Source organism: Lathamus discolor, chromosome 3 (genome assembly GCF_037157495.1).
Source record: "Lathamus discolor isolate bLatDis1 chromosome 3, bLatDis1.hap1, whole genome shotgun sequence".
NCBI classification, from domain to species: domain Eukaryota; kingdom Metazoa; phylum Chordata; class Aves; order Psittaciformes; family Psittacidae; genus Lathamus; species Lathamus discolor.
Genome location: NC_088886.1, coordinates 144595522 through 144621604, shown reverse-complemented (window position 1 = coordinate 144621604; position 26083 = coordinate 144595522). Strand labels below are relative to the sequence as shown.

Sequence of the window (26083 nt, the reverse complement as noted above, 5' to 3'; positions counted from 1 at the left end):
TCACAATACTCTCACAGTGCATGGAAAATGAGTTATAGATGCCTGTGAAAAACTGACTTGAAAACCTCTTGGTTTAGTTACCTCAGGTGTAAAATGATGATGAGAGTTAAGTGTGCTGCTTGTGTATGGATGAAATATTCAGTATTTGAAAGATTGAAGAAGGAAGGGTAACTATAAATAGTTATTCACGGCAGCATTTGGATTGCTTACATGTCTGTTGTCTGCATGGTCCGTTTGTGACTGGGAATGCAATTTTAAATGAAATGTCATTCCAAACCCATTTATCTGTAGAAAGTGCCCCTCAGATCTTGCATGGGTGAACAGGAAGATGTATTTGATACAAGCACCCAATCTTCCCTGTAGCTATATACAATATTTCATGTCTTATTAACATAATCTATCTACAGTGAAGTTTATAGGCCTTGACAGATAGCACCTCGGGTGAGAGAAAGGATGACAGAGAAAATTTACTTTTACAAAGTCAGTCTTTCTGGATCTGTTCTTGGACAGCTTGACACCAAAGGCTATAAACATAGGCTGGAATCTGAAACCTTCTCTGCAATGACCTTGTTTTAGCAAATACTATTCTTATCTCCTGGTGCTTATTCTCCTCCTGGCAGCCACTCCTCACCATAAATTCCTTACCATATGCTCCTTTCTGTTTCTTGAGCAGTGCCTTCATGTTTAATATTTGTTTACTACCCATTTTTATTTAAGCCATGCAATCTGAAGGCCTGCTTTATGCTACCACCAGAATTACAGTATTGAACCAGTCGACTTGATATAGGCTTCTCATCTCTGACTGTCACTTTTCCATTTCTTTAGAAGAAGGCTTTTCCAGGAGGAGGACTGCTCCTGCATTGAGCACTGCATTAAATTATACTTTAATGGCAGTAGTTTGGTACATTCAGATTTAAAATTGCCCAGTCTTTATATTAGTAAAAGAAGGTCACTACTTTCTAAATAACAGAGCAGTCAAGCATAAGGCAAAGAATTGAAAATACGGACTCAGCCAAAATACAGTCCTTTGAAAGAGAGATGTCAAATGGATTTGAACAGTATTTTTACACATATTTCACTATTTATAAACAGTGTCAAGCACTTCTTTTGCTATGAAATGTTATGCTGCCATTCTAAACAAACCAAATGCAGTTTCCTGCGGTGATAGCATTTTTTTTTTGTGCACGCACCCTGCCCATGAGACACGCATTTTCTGCAGAACTGATTTTAAAGAAGCACCAACGTTTGCTTCCACTGCTTTATGTTTCAAAAGCAGGATACTTTGGCTGAACAAAGCTCACCTGGGGTGTGCAACCTCAATTGCATTTGCTCTGTTTGGGTTTCCAAACATCCTTGCTCAGATCTGCTAGTGTTGCAAGATCCTGAAAGCAATCTAGTCTCCTTTTCAGCATGTTCTGCCCTTTAAATGAATCCAAACTCTGATTGTATAACAGACTTCTTAAGCCATCTGAATCCACATTCTGTGCCAGTCATTGTGGTGGTGTGAACAATCACGGTGTCTGTGTACTAGCACAGGTTAATGAAGTGCTAGCGGAAGAACAGCTGTATTAGAAACATGGGCATACATTCCATCCTCTGTTATACACTTCCCAGATGCCAGGGCAGCTGGCACCCAACCTCTGTTTTGGCACCTGATTTAATGTTAATGAAAGAAATGGGACTTTGGATCCAGCTGAAAGAAGCTGCAACCAGAGTTTGCCGTCATGTCTTCAGTACCAAAAGGCATGGAATATTGTTGTGCTCAGTGGGTTTATAGCATATGCATGCACACACAGGATATTAAAATAATCAGCTGTATCTCTTTCTGAATGGCAATCTTCAACAAGAAATAAACCACACATTTTTATTGCAACTAATGGGGTCAATGTTATGTGATTCTTCTTTTGTCAGTGAGAAAGCAAATTAATATGATTCCATTTATTTTTTCAAGGGCTTAAAGCATTATCTTTATGGTACTTAACTTTAAGAAAGTGACAACATTTAAAGAGTATTAATTTTTCTCCTGAACAAATTCTTGGGTTATTGAGTGACCAGACTTGAGCAGTTCAGTAACAATGCAGGCTGAACACTTACAGGAATGCAAACAGTCTTTTCTGCTGGCAAAGACAACTAAAATAATAAATCATTATTGAAAATACCACTAGTAAATCCAGCAGCTTTAATAAGAGGAAGAATGTTTCTTACATTGTGTGTGCCAGTTTAAAGATTTTTGGTGTCGTTTGTTGTATTTCAATGAGAATGGAACAATAACGGACTTCTCAAACTCACAGCGTTATTCTTCAAGCAAGATGTGAATCATGGTTTCTGATTTCAGTTCCTCTTTAAGACAGTGGAGCTCTGCAAGGTATTTTATTTTTCTCTATCTACTACTGAATTCTGAAATTAGGGACAAAATATTTTCATTTATATTTGTGTAAATACAGGAAATAGTTTATTTTTGCTTCTATTTTCTATGTAGCTGCTGTAGTCAATTCAGTATTCATTTATAGAAGCTAAATACATTAAGTGTTTCAGTGATGCTTGTATAAGATGGACTTCTCTTATAAATAGTCATGTCTTTGTTTGATGATTGTTGGATTGTTTCTCATATAGTCTGACTTTTTAATTACTTGTTATTGCTCATAGTAATTCCTCACCTTTGCAGGAATAACACGAGTTACTGATTTGAAGTCTTTACTTTAGCATACTAGACCCCTTGTTTAGAAATCATCAAAAACTTATATTGATGTCTGTCTGTCTTCAGAAGGATTTTACAGCAAGTGATTGAGTGGTGTGATCTTACTGAATTGGCATCCCTTTAGTGATTAGGGAGGAAAAAATGATCAGAGGTCTAATGTAACCTGTAGTGAGATAAATTAGATATTGAGCTGAAAACCTCACTCTGTTCATTTGGGATGTTATGTACTTTCATTTATACATGTGTGCCCTCATTAAAGGGTCCAAAACTAGAAAGATGTGGTGGTTAACAAAGAACATACGGAGAAGAGTGGCATATCAAGATTGTGAGAAAATATTGATGACACTGCAGCTACCATTAATTCCAGACATCTTAACCAAAGTAAATGACTCAAAGTTGTGACTGAGTGATGATTTAGCCTTTGGATTGTTACAAATGTATTAGCTACTGGAATTTTCTTCAATGTTTAGTAAGAACAGGTTTCAACCAGTGGATTCATGCTAAAATATCTACTTCTACTATGTCTAGTATTTCTATTTTTATTTCATCATTGTGATGTACTATGCTCTGTCTGCCCATTAGGGAATAGATGGTGCTATTTGATGATCTAAATATAATTTGCTGTCAAATATTCTTTTTTAAAAACAGTTATGCTCTGAAAAAAGCCCCATCATTTAATTTGGCTTTAAATGGCTTCAAACTGACAGAGGAGAGATTTCAATCGGATATAAGGAACTTCTTCCCTGTAAGGGTATGGAGGCGCTGGCACAGGGTGCCCAGAGAAGCTGTGGCTGCCCCATCCCTGGCAGTGCTCAAGGCCAGGTTGGACACAGGGGCTTGGAGCAAGCTGCTCCAGTGGAAGGTGTCCCTGCCCGTGGCAGGGGTTGGAGCTGGATGAGCTTTAAGGTATCTTCCAACACAAACCATTCCAGGATTCTATGATTCTATATTTGCAGGTTTATGTTTCATGAGCATTTCTAAGGCATATCTTGGTAAAACATCTTTTGCGACAGCTTAGCCTTTTCTTCTTGAATAATATTCTTAGAAGTAAAAATCAGATCATATCATATTCATATACATGAAATGCTAGAGGTTGTAAAACCTATCAAAATATGTTTATAATGTTAAAAACATTTTCAGTACTCACCAGGCGCTTCTTAAGAGTATCAGTGGGCTTTTGGTTATTTTTCATTTCCCTTCCAAATCTAAAATGCCCCGGTCCTGCTGCATCGTTAAATGTCAGATGGAAGTTGGATGTTAGGGAATTTATTCATATTTACTGCATTAAGTAAGCAGTTTGTTCAGCCTTAGGTGGTATATATGTAGGTATAGATTCCTCTGCATACTGTGAGTGGTTTTGTTATTTCCCTTGGTTACTCCATGACTGTGCTAGCCTGCATTTCTCCAGTTGGCCTTTAAACTTCATTTATTTCTCCGTACATGTGTGTGTCTCAGTGTGACTGCTTCTACCTCCAAAATACAGGGTAAGAGGGACGAAATCTAATGTGCATTATAGTGCTCACTCTTCCAGTTCATTCCATGCTAATCTGGAGGATCTGGGTTGACATTTTTCTTTCATTTGTGTATTCTCCACATAGTTTCTCTAACATCTGAATGAAAAACAAAACATAAACTGACATGTACCTAATGAAACCTAAATGTCTGTTTCCTATGTGTAATCCATCTGTGGAAACCGTATATCATCCTACTTTCATATTTTCCGCTTGGATGAAATTTGTTTTGAGTATCATGTCAATAATGTTTTGCCTATCTTTCGGCATGCTGCCTTGTCTTTCTAGTGTTTTCGCTGGGTCACAGGAAGCTTCAAAACGCAGTTAGGTAGGAGCCTGGTAACTGCTGTATGTTGTATGTATTTCTGTGATGACCTTTTTATATATCACAGGTACACAGCAAGGGAACGTAATCCTCTCATGTGTTGAGTCTGATAATTTTCTGAGTCCTTGCCCTTTTACATTGTCTAATTCAGTATACTTAGCCTGGCACAGGATACTTTAAAGGGACAGAATTATTACTTGCACTGCACATTGCAGTTTTTGTACTGATATTTGATTCAGTGAAGTGGTCTACAAATCAAGGGTATGAACTAAACATGCCACCTGGGGTTGCAGTGTATTCACTGGAACAGAGGATATAAGGAATAAGGTAGGCAGAATTTTGTCCTGCCCGACTGTAGCTCCTTGTTTTTAGAGGTGGCTGAGCCATCTGCCACTTTTAACTTCAGTGGGAGCCAACATACTCATCATCACTTCCTTAAGCAGGAACCACGGAACAAAACTAAATTTATTGTTTGATGCACAGGCAGCTTTGTTTCTTTTGAAGCGATAAGAACTGTGTGGTAAAACAAGCCACTGTGCTTGTTGTGTGCACAATCTGGCTGGTGTTTTAAAAATGCCGTGACAGAATGGCATTTTTTACTGGATAAGGATGGGTGCATGTTTGGAGAGGAATACTCAAATGATTGTTTGCTCACATTGAGTTATCTAATAAAACTGTTTCATCTAGAGGGTTTTGTTTGTTTGTTTAGGATTGGTGTTTCTTTAGCATTTGGTTTTGGTTTTAATACATCCAGCATAGAGGAAGTGCAATGGGCTTAAGGAAAAAAAAAGTTCAAGACATACAGTATGAATGAAAACTTTTGAGGACCGAATCCACCTTTTAGTTCTGTGCACGCAGCAGCTAGCACAGTCCATTGGGATCCACAGAAAGGCTGCTGAATGTTACTGTGGTGGGGGACGCTGTTCAGTGTTCAGCATACCTACATAGTATAGTTTATAAAAGAAGTGAAAATACCTGAACAGTGTAAGTAGTGATTAGTGCTGCCACCTCTGCATTTGAAAGTACCCTCTAAAGGAGTGTGCCACCAGAGATTTGTGAGCATCAGAATTCTGTGCAGGCTCTATTCTCAGAATAATGGACTTCCAATACATGCCAGGATACTGGGAGGGAGAAATGTATAAAAGACAGGTGAATCTGTTCCTTTTGGAGAAGCCCTTCATGTTCTTATGTGCTCAATACGCTTCTTTTGAAGGACTGTGACACTGTTGAATAGTTTTTCATTCTTCTTGTCTTTACAGAGATTTCTTGAGTGTCAGTATAAAAGGCTTTTCTTTTAGGAAAGGGGAAGATACAAACTGCATCAAGGGAAAGAGATTGATAGTTGACTGTAATAAAAATAATTTCTAAGTTTCTAGCACATGAGCCAACAAGCCAAACTGTAGATGTTAAAGTGCTGTAATATGAAAAACTATACAGCCAGAATGGAAGAGGAGACTGCAATAGCAGTTACGCAGGTGACAAACAAAACTCAGGTATTGTAAGTTTAATGATGCTCCGGAAAGTATGTAAGAGAAAGCTTTGACGTATGAAATTAGGAATTTTAATAGAGCAGATGGACCTACTGTTTGATGACGGATTCCTATGCTGCCAGGATACAAGGCACATTTACCTGCTTTCTGCTCTTTTGTTTTAAATGTGGTGGCGTTTTTAAAGATACAGCTCTCTCTGATACCAGTGTTGGGTTGGGTATTTGGCTTCAGTTGGATGCTGCTCTCAGGGTCTATAATAACGTCTGTTCATCTTGCTGCCAGGTGCATGGAAAGCGACATTCAAATGCCTATATTCCTTCCAGACCTCTGTGTCTAGTGTTTACAGCTCCCCAGTTCTCAGTGCTGTCCTGTCAGTGCTTCCCCTAGACCCTCACAGCCATGTGGGAGAAGCATGTAGCTCTTCTCAGTGGCTAGCTGCAGCTTTGTGTAGCTCTCAAAACACACGAATGTGGCCCTGGAAGGGCACTGTGGTGATCTTCAGTTTTCACATGAAATTGTGATTGATGCTAATGGATAACATGTATGTGGGAGCTCTGCTACAATCACTGATATTATTCTTCTCCTGACGTTTATTCAGTGTCTCTGAACTCTTTGTGTGATGAACTGAAAGCTGCAGCTTTCTGGGGATCATCTAGGATAAGAAGTGCTCTGTAGATGCAAAATACAGTATATTAAATCCCTGTACTTGATTATGCTTGAGAGGTGTTCACTCCCAAGTAGATGCTTGAGAGAGAACTTAAATCAGATGCCTGTTCCAAGCCACTGCAGAAATCATGCTTCTGCCCATAGTCAGAGCAATTCCATAAAGACTGCTGGTGCTGGCGCTTGAATTTCACACTAGTGAGAGCCTTAGTTGTCTGACAGATCAACACTTTAATGTTTCAGAGTCCAAAACAAGTTCTTCCTTTCTGCTGCTATTCCCCTGCAATGTACTAATGCAGCTGATGTCAGATCACTGAGAAGGAAACGAATTCTTCCCAGACCCACACTAAAATTGAACCTTGTATAACGGACAAGTTGATGAACTCACCCAGGTGTTCACCAAGACCGTGTTCAGAGGATGTGAATAACTTTACCTGTGCCATCCTTCCCCAAATCTACCCATTCATGGTATTTTTACATTATAATCATTATATTTAGATTCAGTTCCTGTTACGCTTATAAAATAATAAACCATTAAAGCCACAGATCCCAAACAGCCTGTCCAAATGACCATGAAAATGACAAACTTCCCATGGAATAAGTAACTTCAGCCCCAGAGCAGCCTCGTTGGCAGCGGTGACCTTTTCAGAAAGGCTTTTTCTTTCATATGAACTGTACTTTTTATTTGTTCCAAGGAAGAGAGATGGAAAGGAGAAAATAATGCATGGAATGGTTTGGGTTGGAAGGGACCTTAAAGCTCATCCAGCGCCAGCCTCCTGCCACAGGCAGGGATACCTTTCACTAGAGCAGCTTGCTTCAAGCCCCATCCAACCCGGCCTTGTATTTCTTTAATTAAAAAATAAAGCAATTTTTTTATGGATTCCTCACAGCTTTCCCAAGAAGATACCAAGCTCTCTGGGAAAGGATCTTGCTTCTGAAACCAGCAGTCACACACCTTCAAATATTCTCCTTCTGCATTATTCAAAACACCTACAGCCAAGTGTGTAACTCAGGCAACCTGGCTTAATACTGAATAATGCAGTCACTGCCTTGACATCCGGAGAGATGTCTGTACCCAGCAAGAGCTATTTTTATGTGTGTTGTCTTGTTGCTTGAGGGATGATGGAAAATTAGCCTGCATGCAGCATTCTTTTTCCTGAAAGGATACGATTTGCACGTGTTTCTGTGTTCCTTGACTGTTTCTTTTCTTTACCCTCCGTCTTTGTTAATTATCCCACTGCATTTTTAAAGCTTACGATTAATCGCTGTTGAAGTGCATTGAATTTGAAGCCAAAGTTTCTCTGCTATTTAAGTCTCTTGCCAAGAAACCAAGTGTTAGAGTTGTTTGGTTTCTTATTTCCGAGGCTGTTTAATGACAGTAGAAATACTTAGCCTGGCTCTAAACAGGTGATTAAAGCCGACTACTGGCCAGATGTTCCCCTTTGTTGCCTGGCCTGGAGGAGAAGGAAGAACAGGAAGCCAGAATCCCAATGCACCCTCTCCTTGTGTTTTGGCAAGTGATCCCTGTGTTACTGAGTGTCTGCAAGGATATAATCTTACAGCCAATGCGAATGGCGGTGTGAGCTGCTGTTCCAACCATCCCTGCATGCACCCTCTCTCTCAAGAGTTCAGAACACCCTTTTGTGCAGCTGGACTGGGGAGATGGAGAACTGAGTTCAGCTTTTCCTGGTGACCAGATAGTGGATTTCAGGAAGAGGTCATCTTTGGAGTGTATGAAGGATTGGTGAAGGCCTTTGAGATGAGTTGGGTGTGTAGATGTGAAGCTGTTTACTGCTTTAATTTTAACTTTTGTGCCACACCTTCTGTCCTCAGAGGCAATAAATCATAGAACCCCAGATTGGTTTGTGTTGGAAGGGACCTTCAAGTTCATCCAGTTCCAACCCCTGCCACGGGCAGGGACCCCTTCCACTGGAGCAGCTTGCTCCAAGCCCCTGTGTCCAACCTGGCCTTGAGCACTGCCAGGGATGGGGCAGCCACAGCTTCTCTGGGCACCCTGTGCCAGCGCCTCAGCACCCTCACAGGGAAGAGCTTCTGCCTAAGAGCTCATCTCAGTCTCCCCTCGGGCAGGTTAAAGCCATTCCCCTTGGCCTGTCCCTACAGGCCCTTGTCCAAAGCCCCTTTCCAGAATTCTTGTAGCCCCTTTAGGCACTGGAGCTGCTCTAAGGTCTCCCCTTAAGGAGCCTTCACTTCTCCAGGCTGAACCAGCCCAGCTCTCTCAGCCTGGCTCCAGAGCAGAGCTGCCCCATTCCTCTGATCATTTTTGTGGCCTCTGGACTTGTTCAAGCAGCTCCATGTCCCTCTTGTATTGTGGTCCCCAGAGCTGAACTCACACGGAGCAGAGCTAATGCCATCACAGGAGGAAATCAAGGAGCAGCTAGATGGAGATGCTGAGTAAGCGCCTGCAGTGTCCAGGCTTTTGCTTCAAAATTCCCTCATCCTCAGAGGTTTTACTGGGATCCTGCCTTGTGTGAGCCTCGGTGAGAGGATGCAGGTAAATTCTAGGTGGATTTTATGTTATGGAGAATGTCAGTGGCCTCCTGAGCCTTGGAGTTAGAAAGGACCCGAAACTGTGCCTGCAGTTAGTGCCCTCATTCATTCCACCTGAACTGCTGGCAGTGCTTTCAAACTGGGGGTGGCCGCTGAGCCTGGAAAGTAAACGAGAATTAGACCATGAAGCATGGGAGGAAAACAGGAGAATGTTTTCCCTGGCTCTGTGTTCATGGGAGTATACCAGCCTTACTTCTATGCTCTGGTTTGCAATGGCTTCTTGCTTAGTTTGGAAAACTCTTAATCATGGATCAAGTGGCAATAGGGGCGTCCCTCTCCCAGGTCCTGGAGACAAGTTAATCATCTAAAAATCACTGGAAGCGAGAGGTTCTGGCCCTCATGGCACTGCAGAACCACACAGGAGAGTTAACTCCAAAAGCAAAGAAAAAGAATCTTACGCTGTGAAAGTTACCCAGGAATTCATGATTTCGGTGGACCTGCTAATGATTTCTGACTGCTCAGGTTGGCTGGACCTGCACACCCCGACAGCAAACAGCCACCATAACCTTTCCAGACAGCATCCTTGCCCTGTCTCCACCAGAAGACCCTCTGCCCAGACTACCACCCGGTCGCGGAGGGGGTGCGCCCTTATAGCTGTCACCGTGAGGGGTTTTCCGCTTCAACAGCCGCGAAACCCGCATCTGGGGCTGGGCTGGGCTCTGCCGCCCCTCGGAGCTTCCCCCCCCGCCCTCAGCAGCAGCCGCAGCCCCGGGTCCCTTGTGCGGCTGCGGGGAGGGGCCGCGGCGGCTTCCCCTTGGCTCTCAGCACCGACCGCAGGAAGGCGCGGCTGGGGCGGGGAGGGGACGGAACGGGAGGAAGGAGCGGAGCCTCCCCCGGGGTGGGCAGCGTAACGCAGCTCCGCTCGGCTGCCGGCCCATGCCTCGGCGTGTGCAGTGAGCGCGGAGGGAGGGAGCCGCGGCGCGGCGGCGGGCGGACGGGCCATGTCGGAAGCGGAGAGCGGGGCTGCAGGTAAGGGGGAGCGGGGCCGGGTCCCCGCCGCAATGCGGGAGCGCTGCCGCCGACGGGCGCGGCGCGGCTCAGCACAGCCCGGCCCCGGCTTATCGGGGGAAATGATCTGGAGCCGGAGCCCCGTCCGGAGGAGGAGAGGGCGGGGAGGAGGCAGACAATGTCCCGGCGGCTGTGGCCTCATCAGGGGCAGGCAGCGCTTCAGTCCTGGGGAGAGGTTTCGATGCGGAGCTGCCGTGGTCCCTGGGGAGCCGGTGCAGCAGAGCGGGGGGGGACATAGGTGCAAAACAGTGCTGCGGCATCGCTGGGCCGGGTGCCGGTGGGCGCAGCATCCTTCCCGGCCCCCTCCTCCCCGCCGGTCCGGGTCTTCCTTTCCCAGCAGCGGCCCGGGAGAGAAGGGGGAGGGCTGGAAATAAAGGCAGGCGCCCTTTCCAGCGAGTAGCCTGATTGATGCACTGAGAAAGAGCGAGCTGGCAGCTCGGTGGGAAAGGCAGCGGTGTCTGCGATGAGGGTCTTACCATCCTGGAGCGGGCCCGGGGACCGGAGAGCTCCCAAGGAGGCGTAGGGATGGGATAAACCCCAGGGGTTCCGTTTTACCACGTTAGCGGGTCTGCGGGTCCCTGACTTTGCAAACTTGCTCTACGGGCTGAGGCGCGCTGAATCTTCTTGTGCCTGCATCAAGGATTGTGTGGTTTTGGTCCGTTTGTGGTTACACTGCATCTGATAAAAATAACATAGCCTTTGCAGGACAGGGGTGGTCTCTCCTTGTGTGGGAAGGGAGCTGGGGGAGGGAAGAGGGTTCCTAGGATACAAATGATACGGGTGAATAACCCTAAGGGAAATGCAGGCTCGGCCTGATTTCATTCTGTCTCTGCATCCCTTCTAACTCACTGTATGCTGCAAAGATTTAAGGAAACCTTAATACTGAGCCTGAAGTACTGGCAGTAATGTATGGAGAAACTTGAAAGGTTGACTTTATACAGATCATAGTGGGAATTGGGAACATTTTGAATAAGGTAGCTTAGTTGCAGTGCAAGTGGAATAAAAGTAGACATTTAAAAAAAAAAAACAGAAAATGATACTTAGAAACTAGCTGAATCTCCAAGATGATTGGATTCCCTCCCTGCCCCTCCTAATCTAAATGCCCTCTCAGTGCTTCCTAAATAGAGTCTCTAATGTCTGTTTGGTTTGAAGGAACCTGTAACAATGTACGAGCATGCAGCTGACAAAGGGAAGAGCAGACTGACAGATCCATTTGTCTTTTAGATGACAGAGTATCATGTGTTTTGTTTTCTGCAAAGTGGCAGGGCTGCGATAATGAAATGAAGTAACTTGTGACATAGGGAGATCTATGCAGGAAGGGTTTATTAGAAGATAGAAGACTGTGTACTAAAGCTATGATTTGTTATGCCAGAAATCTTTACGTTCTTTCCACACTCTGGAATGCTGAAGCTGTCAGGAAAAAAAAGGCTTGGGGGATAAAATGTGGTTCAGTGAGTGTTGCTGTATTGACAGTATTGAAGCTGCAGTCACTTATTGCTGCATAGTACAATGTGCTGGGGAGATGTCTATATGTAAAATAGCCAAGTGTTGTATGCAGTGCCTGCCAATCACTTTTATAGCTGTGGTTAGCACAGCAATGCGGTATCTGCAGCTTGGGTAGTATGAGCCGGGATGAAACTGTTGGGACCTGGGAGCTGTGGCATGTAAAGCTTCTAATAATACTGACTTTTGGCATTTTTAAAGCCATTGGCTCATAACTAGGTGATGCTGATTCAGCTGACAAGTTTTCCTCTATGGTTCTGTCACCCTGTAAGCTTGCAAGTGTGAATATTTAGTTCAGTCCCACTGGGAGAGCAGCTGGTGTTCAACAGAGCTGCTCTGCTCTGTGCCTTCAAGGTTTCCCTATTGCTGCAGTGAGGTCCCCAGAGGTCTGTTCCATCCAGAGGCTGATTAAGCTCATGCATGTATGGTGCAAGGGGGCTTTATCCCAGTCTAGAGGGAGTGACCAGGACATAGCTCAGATACAACTGCCACCGGGAACTGGAAGAGGCTGCTGCAACCTCAGATGTCAGCTTAAGTTAGAGCAGCCTTTGGAGGCCAGGTCATTGCAGGGAGACCAGAATGCTGCCTCAGCTACAAAAAAAACCTTTTCCCTGCATGGAAATGTCAAGACGTGGGACAAGTTTTGCCTTCTGACTGTGTCACTGGTGCTATGTGAGTTGACTGGTGTCTCATCTTGTGCTCTTCTCTGCTTTTTTTCTTTGCTGTTGAGCTGACATGACCTGCTATGGCCAACTTCTCCCACTTTCATGGGAATACTGGAATTTTTGAGGCCCCATCTGGACATCATACCTGCTGCTATCAAGTCTGGATTTATTTCTTTTTTCTTTTAAAGCTGCAGTTTTGATCAAACACCTTAAAATGTCCAAGTCCTTATTCTTCTGTTCTGGATGATTAGTTGCCTTTTTGCTGTTCTCTACTACGATTTCACCTATTGTATCTATCATAAAATAATAGAATAGTTATGGTTGGAAAGGACCTTGAGATCATCCAGTTCCAACCCCCCTGCCATAGGCAGGGACACCTCACCCTAGACCATGTTGCCCAAGGCTCTGTCCAAACTGGCCTTGAACACTGCCAGGGATGGAGCATTCACCACTTCTTTGGGCAACCCATTCCAGTGCCTCACCACCCTCACAGCGAAGAGCTCCCTCCTGAAATCCAGCCTGAACTTCACCTATTTAAGTTTGGCCCCATCACCCCTTGTCCTGTAGCTACAGTCTCTGATGAAGAATCCTTCTTTGGCATCCCTGTAGGCTCCCTTCATGGCACCAAATAACCACCCCTTTCTGAAAACCAAATAAGTCTTGAAAACATACTTTTTAGTTCTAAGCAGTAACATCCAAAGTATCCCACCACCTCTGTTTTCTGTACCTGAATTGGTTCTGCCTTTTGATGGTGTGTCAGATGGGATTTCACAAGTATTGCACTTCAAAGAGCACATAATTTACGGCTTTAGAAACTTCTTTCTGTGGCTGTTTTAGTCTGTAGCGATTATGAAGGAGCAAATTGGCTTTTCTGAGGTATTTAACAAAGCTGCACTAGTAAAACATAAGGGAAAATGTCAAAGGACTAAAAACCAGTGCATTCAAATTATGGTACTTCTGAGTCATGACCTTGATTAAGTATGACACAACATTACCTTTTTTGGGGGTGGGGGGGTGAGTTTGGATCTAGTAATTTTCTATTTTTTAAGTGAAGTAAATGTTGATGTTTTCCATATGCAGCTTAGTGAAATGTGTCTATCCATAAATGACTTCAGTTGATTACTTGTTCAGCTTCTGTACAGCACTTGTCACTAAACAGCCTTGCTAGTTGAAAACAGAAATGGGGGAAGCTCCAGGCTGCATCACTATTGCACAGGCACTATTTGTGCAGTGGTGAAAGAGAGTGGTACCAGGAGGACTTGGAATCTGTTTCAGGAATGAGCTCTGAAGTCTGCTGGTTGTGATTGCAAATGGTACACTTGCTCCACAGATGTTTCACTGGAGAGAGTGCAGCTGCTTGGTGATGTAAGGTCACAGATGCTGGGGTTGTACTGAGAGAATGCTGCTGCCAAGTGTGAACTTCAGCCCTCTGAGATGCCTGTGACATACCTGCGGACTTCATCTTCTTCACTGTGACAAGTGACCCAATGGCTCCTAGGTCATTAAATTGAAACTGCCTCTTTCTTCTCATTGGCCAGGCACATGTTTGAACATTCCATAGCTCTCATTACTGAAAATGTCAACTATGGCCCATGTGTTGTGGCATTAAGAAACATAGTGATATGCATTTAAAATAAACAAATGCAAGTTTTACATTTTGCTATAACTCCTAATAAAGCAGTGGCTTTGTAGTGTTTGAAAACTAGGATGGTGAGCTGTGTAAGTAATCGGTATTAACACAGGAAATTCCTTCGAAGTCTGTCTCGGAGGGATTTGAGAAAGGTTTTCATGTAAATGAAAAGGAAGATGCAGTCAGTTCTAATAAAGTAAGCAAATAAATAAACTCCAATACTCAGAATGTAGAGGCCAGCATTCAGGAGAGAAAGCCTTTGTTCTGTCTGAAGGTCTTGACTGAATGTCCTTACTCAGGACTGCATCAGGGTGTGTCAAGGACATCAGAGGGCAGCTTCAGGGTGCTCCATCCTCAGCGTGCTGCTGTGCTGTGGTTGTGTGTGACAGTCAATTGGTGCTCACTGGCCCAGATCAGTAGCTCTGTTGTGATTGATTTGCAGGGCTGTAGGCACACGGGTCAGTTCTAAAGGCATCTTCATTTACTAGAACAGGAGACCTGAAGAGGGTTTTTCTTTGAGCTGTTTCTTCCGTCAGTAGTTCTTCAGTGCCTGAGTCCACCGTCTCACTGTGCTCTGCAGATTCAGTTTCTGAGGTATATTGAGGGAGATTTCTAGTAATTGTTACCAGTTGGATTCAAAAGAAGCATGTATGTGAATAGAGTTTTGTAACAGCAATTTCTTGTCATTTGAAGGACTTCATTCACTTATTCCCTGAAGGAAAACCGCCTCTATTGGAGGAACCTATCCAACCTGCACTTAGCTTCCTTGGGGAAAGAGGCAGAAAGAAATTATTCTCCTTAGGCCACTTCCTTCTCAAACAGGGAATAATCTGGGAACACAGCTTTGATTTGTCCATTTCTGAATACATCTTTCATTTTAGTGCTGCTCGGGTCCAATTTCTAGGGTTGAAGCAGTTTCTCTGAAAGGGTTTTACAGTCCTGATCACTTCATGCCCACCCATCCTACACATTCCTCGTGAGGCTCTGTGTTTGTAGTCACTCTTTCTTTCTGACGTCTGAAGAGTGAACATTTGTATGTCTTTTTCCTTGTTACACCAATTGGGCTATTTTTCTATGTTAGCAGATAATAACAGCATTAAAATCACTGTTTCTTTAGTACATCATTGTTTGGGAAATGCATTACAGTGGCGATTTGGCCTTGGGGATTTCATCGTCGTTTGAGGACTCTTCATGCTTTCTCCATGCTTAAAGATCAAAATACCTGTGGTTATAGTAGGCTGACTAGCAACTAGCCACATTCCCTGGTGCCAAACAGATCCAGCAAATTTAACATCTCTTTCTCAAGTTTCCATGGATACCTTAGTAGAGCACACGCTGCAATCCAAGCAGCAGGGCATGTGGTTTACAAAAGCTTTCAGTATTGTCATTATGGAAATGCTGCTTTCAAATATCAACCTTTTGCAGTAGCACTCTTGCTTACTCGGCTATGGTCCTATTATGGTTTTAGCCATAGGAACTCCTTTGCAGGCTGTACCATTGCTTCTCACTGTGACAGTGAACCGTTCCAGCTAGTTTTCTGGCTGGTCAGTGTTGGTCTCTGGGTGATGTCTATGCACAGTCTTGGCATTTGAATGTAAGCCTGATGAGTGCTAGGGTAAAAACCTCTGGAAATGGCTTTGGGTCAATGATTGCATGATTCTGTCATCAGCTCTACAAATCCTAAACATGTACTTCTGTCCATGGCTTCTTTCCTCATAAGGTCTGTAGTTTGCTCTACAAATCCTAAACATGTACTGTCCATGGCTTCTCTCCTCATAAGGGATTTTCCTCTAAGCCTGATAGCTGATCTGTTTTTAAGACTGTAAAATAAAAAGAATGAAGACGTACAAGCTTACTTTTGATTTAGCTATAAAGTGCCCCTCAGAAGCTCAATCAATAGCCATAGACTATGGATTCACAGATGACTTTGCTAATGAGTTATGAAATGTACCAGTGTTTACAGTTTTGCAACAGCTATTATTCTCTTTATTTTCCCATCTTTGAACAAAATCCGGTTACACTGCCTTGAAGAATGTCAAGGGATTTATATATAGTATTGCTTATGCTGACTACTGTGAGCAGTGATGGTTCTTCTAGTTTGGCTATTCTATTTACCCTGTCTTCTTCTTTGTTTTTTTCTGGTGTTGGGGGGGGAGGAAGTGAGGCTTGTTTTCTCTTATCAAGACTACAAATGTGTGAATCATGTTTAGCATTCCTGAAGACTGTCAAAATGAAGAAGACAAATATTTTGGAGTATTTCTTCCAATTCATGCTTTAAGAAAAAGGAGTCGCTGCATTCATCCAGCTTGATGCACTGGGAGATACTTCACGAACCTGGGAATGCTTGATAACTAAATAACTGTTATGCCATCTAAGTTAACAGATACCCCCCAAAGTGTTCTTATTCCTGTGTGCTGGACACACAGTCTGGAAAAGCTGAACAATAATTCTTGGTCAGTCTTTGGGTAATATCCCTTTGAATGTCTTGATCTAGAAGGGTAAATCTATCCCTTTGAATGTCTTGATCTAGAAGGGTAAATCTAGGATTGCATCTAGGATGCATCTAGGATTGCATCTAGGATTTACATCTTGGATACAGTTGCATCTTGAGATGGTTCTTAAATAGAAACTTGCAGTAAATCAGGGATTTCAGAATTGTAATATTTTGATCTTGCTTCTTAAGAAGAAAAAACTCAACCTCCCAACCCCCCCCCCCCCCCCCCCCCCAGCTGGTAAATGGTGCTCTTTCTCTAAAGAAAGTGATTAGCATCACAAATGTTTTATGAGTGTGGTCCTGCGAATTGGAGCATAATCTTATTAGTGCCATTCCTGACAACCTTGCAGTGAACCAAGTAGATGGTGACAGACATGATGGAGAAACAGCAGGAAACCTTTTCTAGGAAAGTATCTTTTCACAGAACCTAGGTTCTGTACATCTGGGTTTTGTTTTCTGTTCCTTATGTCTTTCTGTTTGGAAGGAAGGAGGGGGGAGATGAGGCATATAGGAAAACAGTGCTTGCACAGAGGCAAATAGTGCAAGGGAGCCTGAAGGAAGCAAGTTCATACAAGAGCTTGCTGAAGGAAGAGAAGGTTAGTTGATACATATGAATGGTGTCTGTTACAGAACTATATCTGTGGAATATTTAGAAAGATCCTGGAGAGCTGTCTCCTACCACTGTGAACTGCAAAATCTGTTGTTAGCCCACCTTTATCACAATATGCAGCCTGGCCTCTCCCACGTGTAATGGGATCAGTTTTGTCTCTCCTGGCAGTAGTACATGGGTGTGGGTGGAAGAGCTGGAATCAAGAAGAGAGAGATCACAGGCGCTGCTGTTGAGCTCCTCAAACTCAGGCTCTGGAGTGTGAGCAGGTTCTGAGCAAGCTGGAACCATGTCAGGACTGGGAAGGAAGAGTGAGCTGACTGATCTCAAAAGCTGGAAAGCTCTTGGGTCATTCAAGGTGGAGCTGTATTTATGACCTTACAGTGTGGGTGATGAATGGGCTTGAGTTTAAGGCAGCTTTAGGGTCAGATTGGTAGGACCTGGCTGTGGCTTTACAGATCCAGTGTGCATGGAAGTGTGATAGTCCTGATCCAGTCCAGCTTATCAAGTATTAGTGAGGCCAGATCAAATCTAGGTAAAATAGTTTAGCCAATGGCCTGTCAAACAGAAAAGTGAACATAACCCATGTGGCATTTTCTAAAGGTTATTGCGAGTTCTTGTGTGTTTCTTTCATCTTAAGTTCACAGAAAATAGGTAGTGTCTTTTGTTTGGTGAAGTGCAGGAAGATGTTATCCACAAAGTGAGTGATGGGATGAACCTGTGGTGGTTTTTTGATGCTCTTAACAATGATGTTAAAAACTTACATTATCTTAGAAAGCTTGATAGCATGGTGTAAAAGGAATTCCTCCAGTCAAACTGTAATCATGATAGGAGGCAATATAAAAGCTGTAATGAAAAAGGTCAAAGCTGTAATGAGAAGCATGTCTTATTTTTAGAGTTTTATCTAAAGAACTGGGAGGGTTTTTTCTACTTAGGAAATCACTGGCCTTTAATTGGTACCAGTGCAATGAATACCAGCTCTTTGGGTAACCAATTATTATGGAAGGGTATCAGGAAACCTGGATTTATATCAGAGATGAGCTGTGGCTGTATTCATAGAAGGGAAGTGCACTGCAGTCCTCAGCAACCCAGCTGAATGCCTACTGGCATTTTAAAACAAAGAACTCTGATTCCATTGATAGTAATAACAGTGGTGGCATTGGTTTCAGTAGAAACAGAAGGTTCTTACTTCTGATATGAAATATGGGATCTTTTTATTAAGCATAAGAATATTTCGTTTCTTGTATTCTCTTCTTTTTTGTTGTTCTCTAATTGTTTTCAAAGGCCATCTTTGTCTTTACAGTAAAACGCTCGAGGTTGTCATGTTACATTTGGAAGCTGTGACATTTTGTGCTTAATGCAAAGCAAAATCTCAGCAATAGGAAAAGTTGAATAAGGTTTTCTTCCTCAACACAGCAGTTGCCAGCTAATAGCAATATGGTACACCCTTCTTTTCCTGTTGTGCAAACATCATTAGCAGGCTTTGCTTGAGGCAAAACGTAATTATTGATGCTCAAAATGATAGACAGTGTTTTGAATGAAAAATAATGGTTTTGATTTCATTCTTTTATGAAATGGTGACCATAATATACCCATATTTGACTTAGTAGATCTTTTTAATTTTTAAATCCAGAGATAGTACCTGAAAGGAAAATAAAGAATTTGGCCAAGATTTTGGTATGACCAATAACCTGACTGACATCATAGCTACATGGAACAGTCACTCTTGCCAGATGCTGGATAGCTGGGAATTCCAGAGGAATAGCCATCAGATATGTGCAAGTGTTTGATATCTGAAAATGATCCACATGTACACAGCACATTGAGTTTATTTGGATTTATTGGAGCCATAAGGATCATCTGCAGTAGTGGCATTTTTAGTAGATCTAATGCATCTGGCTCATCAACCCACATACAACTGAGAGGCTGAACGGACTTGGCATATGCTATAGTGCATATCCACTGTTCAACTCAAAAAGTGTGATTGCAGCTTTCCTTTTGAGGCAGGGAGGTGTACCGCAGGCATTCTTAGATGGAAGTTGGAGAGCCTGGAAAAGGTTGTGGTATCCACGTCTTCCCAGTGGGTCCTCAAGCTCAGCCAGAGGCTCAGATCTGTACAACGCATGGGATTTATTGCACTGTACACTATGGATTGGAAAAAGGACATTTTTATTGTGAAAGCATATCTTCAGATTCTCAACATATCATCTGAAATAGTGTGGATGATTCAGAAAATCGTAATTTGATTAGCAGGTGTTGGGTTTGGGGCCACTCTGGCAGGATAGAAGTAGAAATTAACTTAAAAATACATTGACTGGGTTATAAATCCATGCTAATGTTTGGACATGTTTCTACAGAGAGGTGATATCTTAATGACGCTGCCTATTTTCTGCTTTGCAAAACAGCTGTAGGAGACCCAGACTATGATGAGTCCCTTTCACCATCACTTGGAAGTGAGGTCTGGAAGGTTCGGGAAGCACAGTTCTGTCCTGGCCAAGCCTTCTGTTCTTTTGACATGACTCTAAAGTACTGCAGAATGTGCCTGAAAAGGTCCATGTTTGGTTTCCTGATGGCAGACTTGGGGCCTGATACCTCATTTCTTCTTTTCCATTTGCTAAACTGGTGACATGAGACATACTCAGAAAATACCTCCCTTCCCTGATGTGACTGCATGTCTGTGCTTTATGCTGCTCCACAGCATATCCTCCTTTTACTTGTCTTGTTAAATTCTTACTTAAAGGCAATGCATGCTTTAGCTTATCTGTTGTCTACATTATGTGGGTTGCAGGGAACCTTCTGTAAGCAGAGAATCCACTGCTAGGGTGTGCTGCTCTGCTATTGAAATGAACAATTCAGAATATGTATAACCAGTAGGTTGGAAGGGACCTCAGAGATCATCTGGACCGACCTTTCTAGGCAAAGCATGACCTAGACTGGATGTCCCAGCACCCTGTCCAGCTGAATCTCAAGAATATCCAACTCCAGGAATCCACCACTTCCCTGGGGAGATTATTCCGATGGCTGCTTGTTCTCATTGTGAAGTATTTTCCTCTTGTGTTGAACCAGAATCTCTCCAGGAATAACTTTGTGCCTATTGGCTCTCATCTTTTCCGTGTGATTCCTTACAAAAAAAAAGGAGTCTCCATCCTCTCTGTAGCCATCCTTTAAATACTGAACATGATGATAAGGTTTCCCCTGAGCCTTCTTTTCTCTAGGCTGAACAACCCCAGTTCTCTCAGCCTTTCTCTCAGCTGTATGAAGACATACTGCTTCCCAGTATTTGGATCATCCTTGTGGCCCTTCTCTGGACCCTCTTCAGCCTGTCCACATCTTTTTTGTACAGCAGGGACCAAAACTGAACACAGTATTGCAGATGTGGCCTGACAAGTACTGAGTACAGTGGGAAAAGCTAAAAAGAAGTGTTGGTTTTCCTAATATGTGAAGCAGCAAATTTTGCTGATGCATAGTGTAGTTGAATTATTTAATGTTAAATACTTCATGAAAACTGAATTTGATAGAGAATCATAGAATAGTTAGGGTTGGAAAGGACCTCAAAATCAGCCAGTTCCAACCCCCCTGCCATGGGCAGGGGCACCTCACACTAAACCATCCCACCCAAGGCTTCATCCAACCTGGCCTTGAACACTGCCAGGGATAGAGCACTCACAACCTCCCTGGGCAACCCATTCCAGTGTCTCACCACCCTAACAGGAAAGAATTTCCTCCTTATATCCAATCTAAACTTCCCTGTTTAAGTTTTAACCCGTTACCCCTTGTCCTGTCACTACAGTCCCTGACGAAGAGTCCCTCCCCAGCATCCCTATAGGCCCCCTTCAGATACTGGAAGGCTGCTATTAGGTCCCCACGCAGCCTTCTCTTCTCCAGGCTGAACAGCCCCAGCTTCCTCAGCCTGTCTTCATACGGGAGGTGCTCCAGTCCCCTGATCATCCTCATGGCCCTCCTCTGGACTTGTTCCAGCAGTTCCATGTCCTTTTTATGTTGAGGACACCAGAACTGCACACAATACTCCAGGTGAGGTCTCACAAGAGCAGAATAGAGGGGCAGGATCACCTCCTTCGACCTGTTGGTCACGCTCCTTTTGATGCAGCCCAGGATACGGTTGGCTTTCTGGGCTGCGAGCGCACACTGCAGCCAGCTCATGTTCATTTTCTCATCGCCCAGCACCCCCAAATCCTTCTCTGCAGGGCCGCTCTGAATCTCTTCTTAGCCCAGTCTGTAGCTGTGCCTGGGATTGCTCTGACGCAGGTGTAGGACCTTGCACTTGTCGTGGTTGAACTTCATGAGGTTGGCATCAGCCCATCTCACAAGCGTGTCAAGGTCCCTCTGGATGGCATCCCTTCCCTCCAGCATATCAACTGGACCACACAGCTTGGTGTCATCAGCAAACTTGCTGAGGGCGCACTCAATCTTGTATAGTTGCTGAAGGAAATTTTTTGTTTTAATACCACCTTAGTGACTTGTGGCTGTGAGGTTTAGCAGGCATCTTTCTTACATCTGACTATCTGGGACTGTAGTTGTCCTTGGCTGATAATGTCAGTGGTTTGGCAAAACTTAACTTATCCAGTCTCTTGAATAGGAGTGCACGGCAGGGACTCCCAAGTACTCAGAATAGAATATTCAGATACCAGCACCATTAACTGATTTTTCTAATTAAATGGCAAGCCTGGTTCTGCTCTCTAGATCTATAAGAAAATCAGATTTATCAGTGAAATGGTCACCCAGCATCATTGAAGTGCCTGTAAATGCTCTGGACTCTGCTTCTACTCTGCATTCTATGACACTTAAAGGTTAATCCTTCATTTCATTTTGTTGTCAGCTTTGTTGCATGTTGTTGAGATCTAGAATGTGGCTGATCGTTTACTGAAGAACAGGAAAGGTTGAACTGATTAGCTATTGTAGGAAACCACAGGAAATACGCTCTTGCATGTGTATAGATTAAAAGAAGGAATAGTGTAAATTAAATCTGCTAAAGCAGCAATTGTGGCTAATATGATAATGGACATGATTCAGTATTACTACAGTATCTCCTGATTTCATAATTTTACCCATTCTGTGTGCAGTTCTGGTGTCCTCAACATAAAAAGGACATGGAGCTGCTGCAGCAAGTCTAGAGGAGGCCACGAGGATGATCAGGGGACTGGAGCACCTCCCGTATGAAGACAGGCTGAGGAAGTTGGGGCTGTTCAGCCTGGAGAAGAGAAGGCTGCGTGGGGACCTAATAGCAGCCTTCCAGTACCTGAAGGGGGCCTATAGGGATGCTGGGGAGGGACTCTTCATCAGGGACTGTAGTGACAGGACAAGGGGTAATGGGTTAAAACTTAAACAGGGGAAGTTTAGATTGGATATAAAGAAAAAGTTCTTTCCTGTTAGGGTGGTGAGGCACTGGAATGGGTTGCCCAGGGAAGTTGTGAATGCTCCATCCCTGGCAGTGTTCAAGGCCAGGTTGGATGAAGCCTTGGGTGGGATGGTTTAGTGTGAGGTGTCCCTGCCCATGGCAGGGGGGTTGGAACTGGATGATCTTGAGGTCCTTTCCAACCCATCCCATTCTATGATTCTATGATTGTTAATTGCAAATCAAATAGGAGCCTTTGAATAAAAAAAAAAGGAAATAAAATGGTGAAAATGGAAGTCTTCTCTATTTTGCCTGTCACCTCATAAATGCATGAGGTGTTCTTTGGCAGTTGCTTGGGTTAGGACTAAAGTCAGAAACTGTAAGGATATAGTCAAGTTCATTCTATGAATTATCCAACCCCCTGATATAGTCACATCTCAGGTTAATGTTTATATTTTTTTCTATAATTAACTTGAAGAATTTTTACTCAGTATTTAGAAAAATATTATTTTAAATATTGGTGTAAGTGCTTAAAGACTTACTTTAATTTGGATTCCAAGTCAGATTCCTCCATTTATTTTGATGGGCAAGTTGTCAAGAGTTAAATGTTTATTTAGCTCACGCTGTTTAGCTGTATGTTTTCTCATAGCGTGTAGTTTGACACAGAGATCCTCGGTAAACGTGGGAGATAAAGCTGGAACTTGAGCTATGTGGGACCCTACTCGTGTTCTTTCATTACAGAAGCCTTAGTAAGTCATCTTGCCTTTAAGAACTGTTCCAAATGCCATGATACTATGCAGGACATCTTTTTAAATTACAAAGAGGAATTTACTTATAAAGGCTAAGGATGCCTTCTTTTTGTTGTGCGATTGCAAATCAGGGTCCGTGCAATCCTTTTCCCATTCTCTGGCTTGGAAAAGATGCTTCTTTTTCTTTCAGATCAACCAATCACAGCCCTTTAGAGATAACGGATTTTTAAATATCCTGGAAAATCCAGGCATTTGCCACTTTTCAGAACCATGGTGTAAAAATTGTGACACAGGCACGTTTTTTCCCCCAAGCAAACATTAGCTCAACAAAATAGTAAAGCTCCCACATGGACAAGAATATCTTAGCACCTTTCAGTTCAGATAGGTTAGATGGCATAATGTTACAAATTTTCTGATTTCAGAGGGGGCCTGCAGGAATGCTGGAGAGGGGCTTTGGACAAGGGCCTGTAGGGACAGGCCAAGGGGAATGGCTTTAACCTGCCCGAGGGGAGACTGAGATGAGCTCTTAGGCAGAAGCTCTTCCCTGTGAGGGTGCTGAGGCGCTGGCACAGGGTGCCCAGAGAAGCTGTGGCTGCCCCATCCCTGGCAGTGCTCAAGGCCAGGTTGGACACAGGGGCTTGGAGCAAGCTGCTCCAGTGGAAGGTGTCCCTGCCCGTGGCAGGGGTTGGAACTGGATGAGCTTTAAGGTTCTTTCCAACCCAAACCTTTCCATGATTCTATGATTTACTTTTGACAACTGGTTCACTATTTCTTAGAAGAACTCTTGGAATTAAATCCAGGGTGACCTGGATTGCAAGCCATTTTCTGTAGATATAAATTCACTCTGGTGAATGACTCTTTCAGTTCCCAGTATTCTGAACTGCACTTACTCATTTATTAGCTCTACAAAGTCTCTGGTAGTGTCAGGGCCTCTTTTAACAGCTGAGGTAGGATATAACAATTACAGGTGCCCCAGTTATTGCACATGATTAGTTGGTAGTCTCATTAAATCAGTTGCAGTGTAATGCAACTGCTGCTTAAGCCAACATGAGAAGAGCTCTACAGAATCCGTGGACCACTATATTTGGGTTAAAATGTTCATTTGCTGCTTTAGAGGTTGTAGAATTGTCTCCCATAATTTTCCTCTCTTGAGCCAACAAAGCTCTAGGCTGGCAGCACGTAGGATGCACTGTAGAATTCCTTTGTTCAGCAGCGTATTTGCAGGAGCTGCAGTGAACACACTGCAGATGGTCATGGGTTTGGAAAGGCTTTTTTTTCCCCTGTGGTCCAAAAAATACTAATATATGGCCCAGAGCTTAAACTTCCAGCAGAGCTGGGCAGTTAATGAGAAATAGGAAAAGTTAGCCCTTCCACAAATCCAACCTTTATCCATAAGTTCTTGAGAGCATCCTGAAACTGGAAAGGACAATTTACCTTAAAGAGTTTTCATTGAAATGTCTGTTTTCTTTTTCAAGTGATATTTTCTATGAGTAGCTAAAGATCTCGAAACCCTGCTTCCCATTTTTTTTATTCATTAGCAAACATTTTAATACCTGTGGATACAGTGAGCATCCCTGTATAAATTTTTACATCTCTGGATTATCACAAGTTGATTGGGTTGAATGAATTCTTGATAGAACACCACCCAAGTTAGCACAGTTTCATTGGCTAAATGGGAATATGGCACTGCTTATTGAATCACTGCTGAGAGACAGAAAGATGTGGATACTGTCACACAGGATTTTCTGAGCTGCATATAGAGCTATAAATAACTCCTTGACATACACCCAGGCTAATAACTGAAGGCAGGCTGGAAAATAGGTTGCTGAAACCTGAGTGCTGAAACAGGTAACTAAAAGAATTGAAAGAGAAACACTGAAAACATAGTGGTCTGCTATCTACATTTTTGTGCTTCAAAGTGTATATCCTCAGTGGGGAAAATGTACCAGTATCCGAAGATGTTGAGTCAGTACTGCAGTGCCCTGATCTGCTTAGGAAGTATTGGTTTAGGTCCAGTCACGAATGGCAGCAGGATGCAGGGAACATGTTTTGTCACTAATTCCCTTTTTTTTTCCCAGTGCTAAAATGTTGTTCTTCAATTCTACAAAAAAGGCAGTGTTGATGGTACAAAAATTAATGTTTTGAAAAGAGAAAGAAATGGCACAAAGGGGGCTGATAACAGCATCTGAGGCTGATAGCAGCATCTGATCCAAATGTATCTTAATGAACCAAGCAAATTCTGTGCTTGTCACATTTGGCCTGTGGGTTTTTGTACATCACCATCAGAGCAGTAACATAACATGTTCTTGAAGAACTTGTGTGGGCAATGAGAATATTTTACTTCTGCAAATGCTTCTGAAGGTCAGGCTGAACATGCATATTATAACTTGAACACAAGTAATTGTCTTAAGAGCAATATTAAGAATTGGAGGAGGATTTTTTCCTCTAGGCAGATTATCCCATAGTTACCTACTGCGGAGTTTTTGCATCTTCCCTTGGAAAGAACACATGTGATTACTAGGAACAATAGGATTCTTCATTGAGTAGTTAAAGGGTCTTTTCTTGGAGAGCAGCTCCTGTGTCTCCTGAGGATAATGTCCTGACTTGTCAGTCATGTCTAGGAGTTACATGCTATGAATAAATATACATTTTATTGTGTGATACTTCCAAGCAGGTGCTAAAAATATGTTGAAATGTATTATTTAATATTTGTTGTTAAGTCTCTAAAGAGACTTGCTAAGTAATTGCTTTACATCTAATTAGGTTGCAGTGTTGAGGTGGGATTTTGACCCTGGCTGGACCCCAGGTGCCCACCAAAG

The 26083-nt window shown here is 43.1% G+C and overlaps 1 protein-coding gene across 1 annotated transcript in view; it reads left to right on the top strand.

The window, feature by feature from the left end:
* Nucleotides 1-10073: 10073 nt before the first annotated feature.
* Nucleotides 10074-26083, top strand: part of HSPA12A (heat shock protein family A (Hsp70) member 12A) — a 63331-nt gene continuing 47321 nt past the window's right edge. The window contains exon 1 of the mRNA XM_065672342.1: nt 10074-10224. Within this exon, the coding sequence (XP_065528414.1) occupies nt 10197-10224 (28 nt within the window). The 5' untranslated portion in view covers nt 10074-10196. The remainder of the gene's footprint in view (nt 10225-26083) is intronic.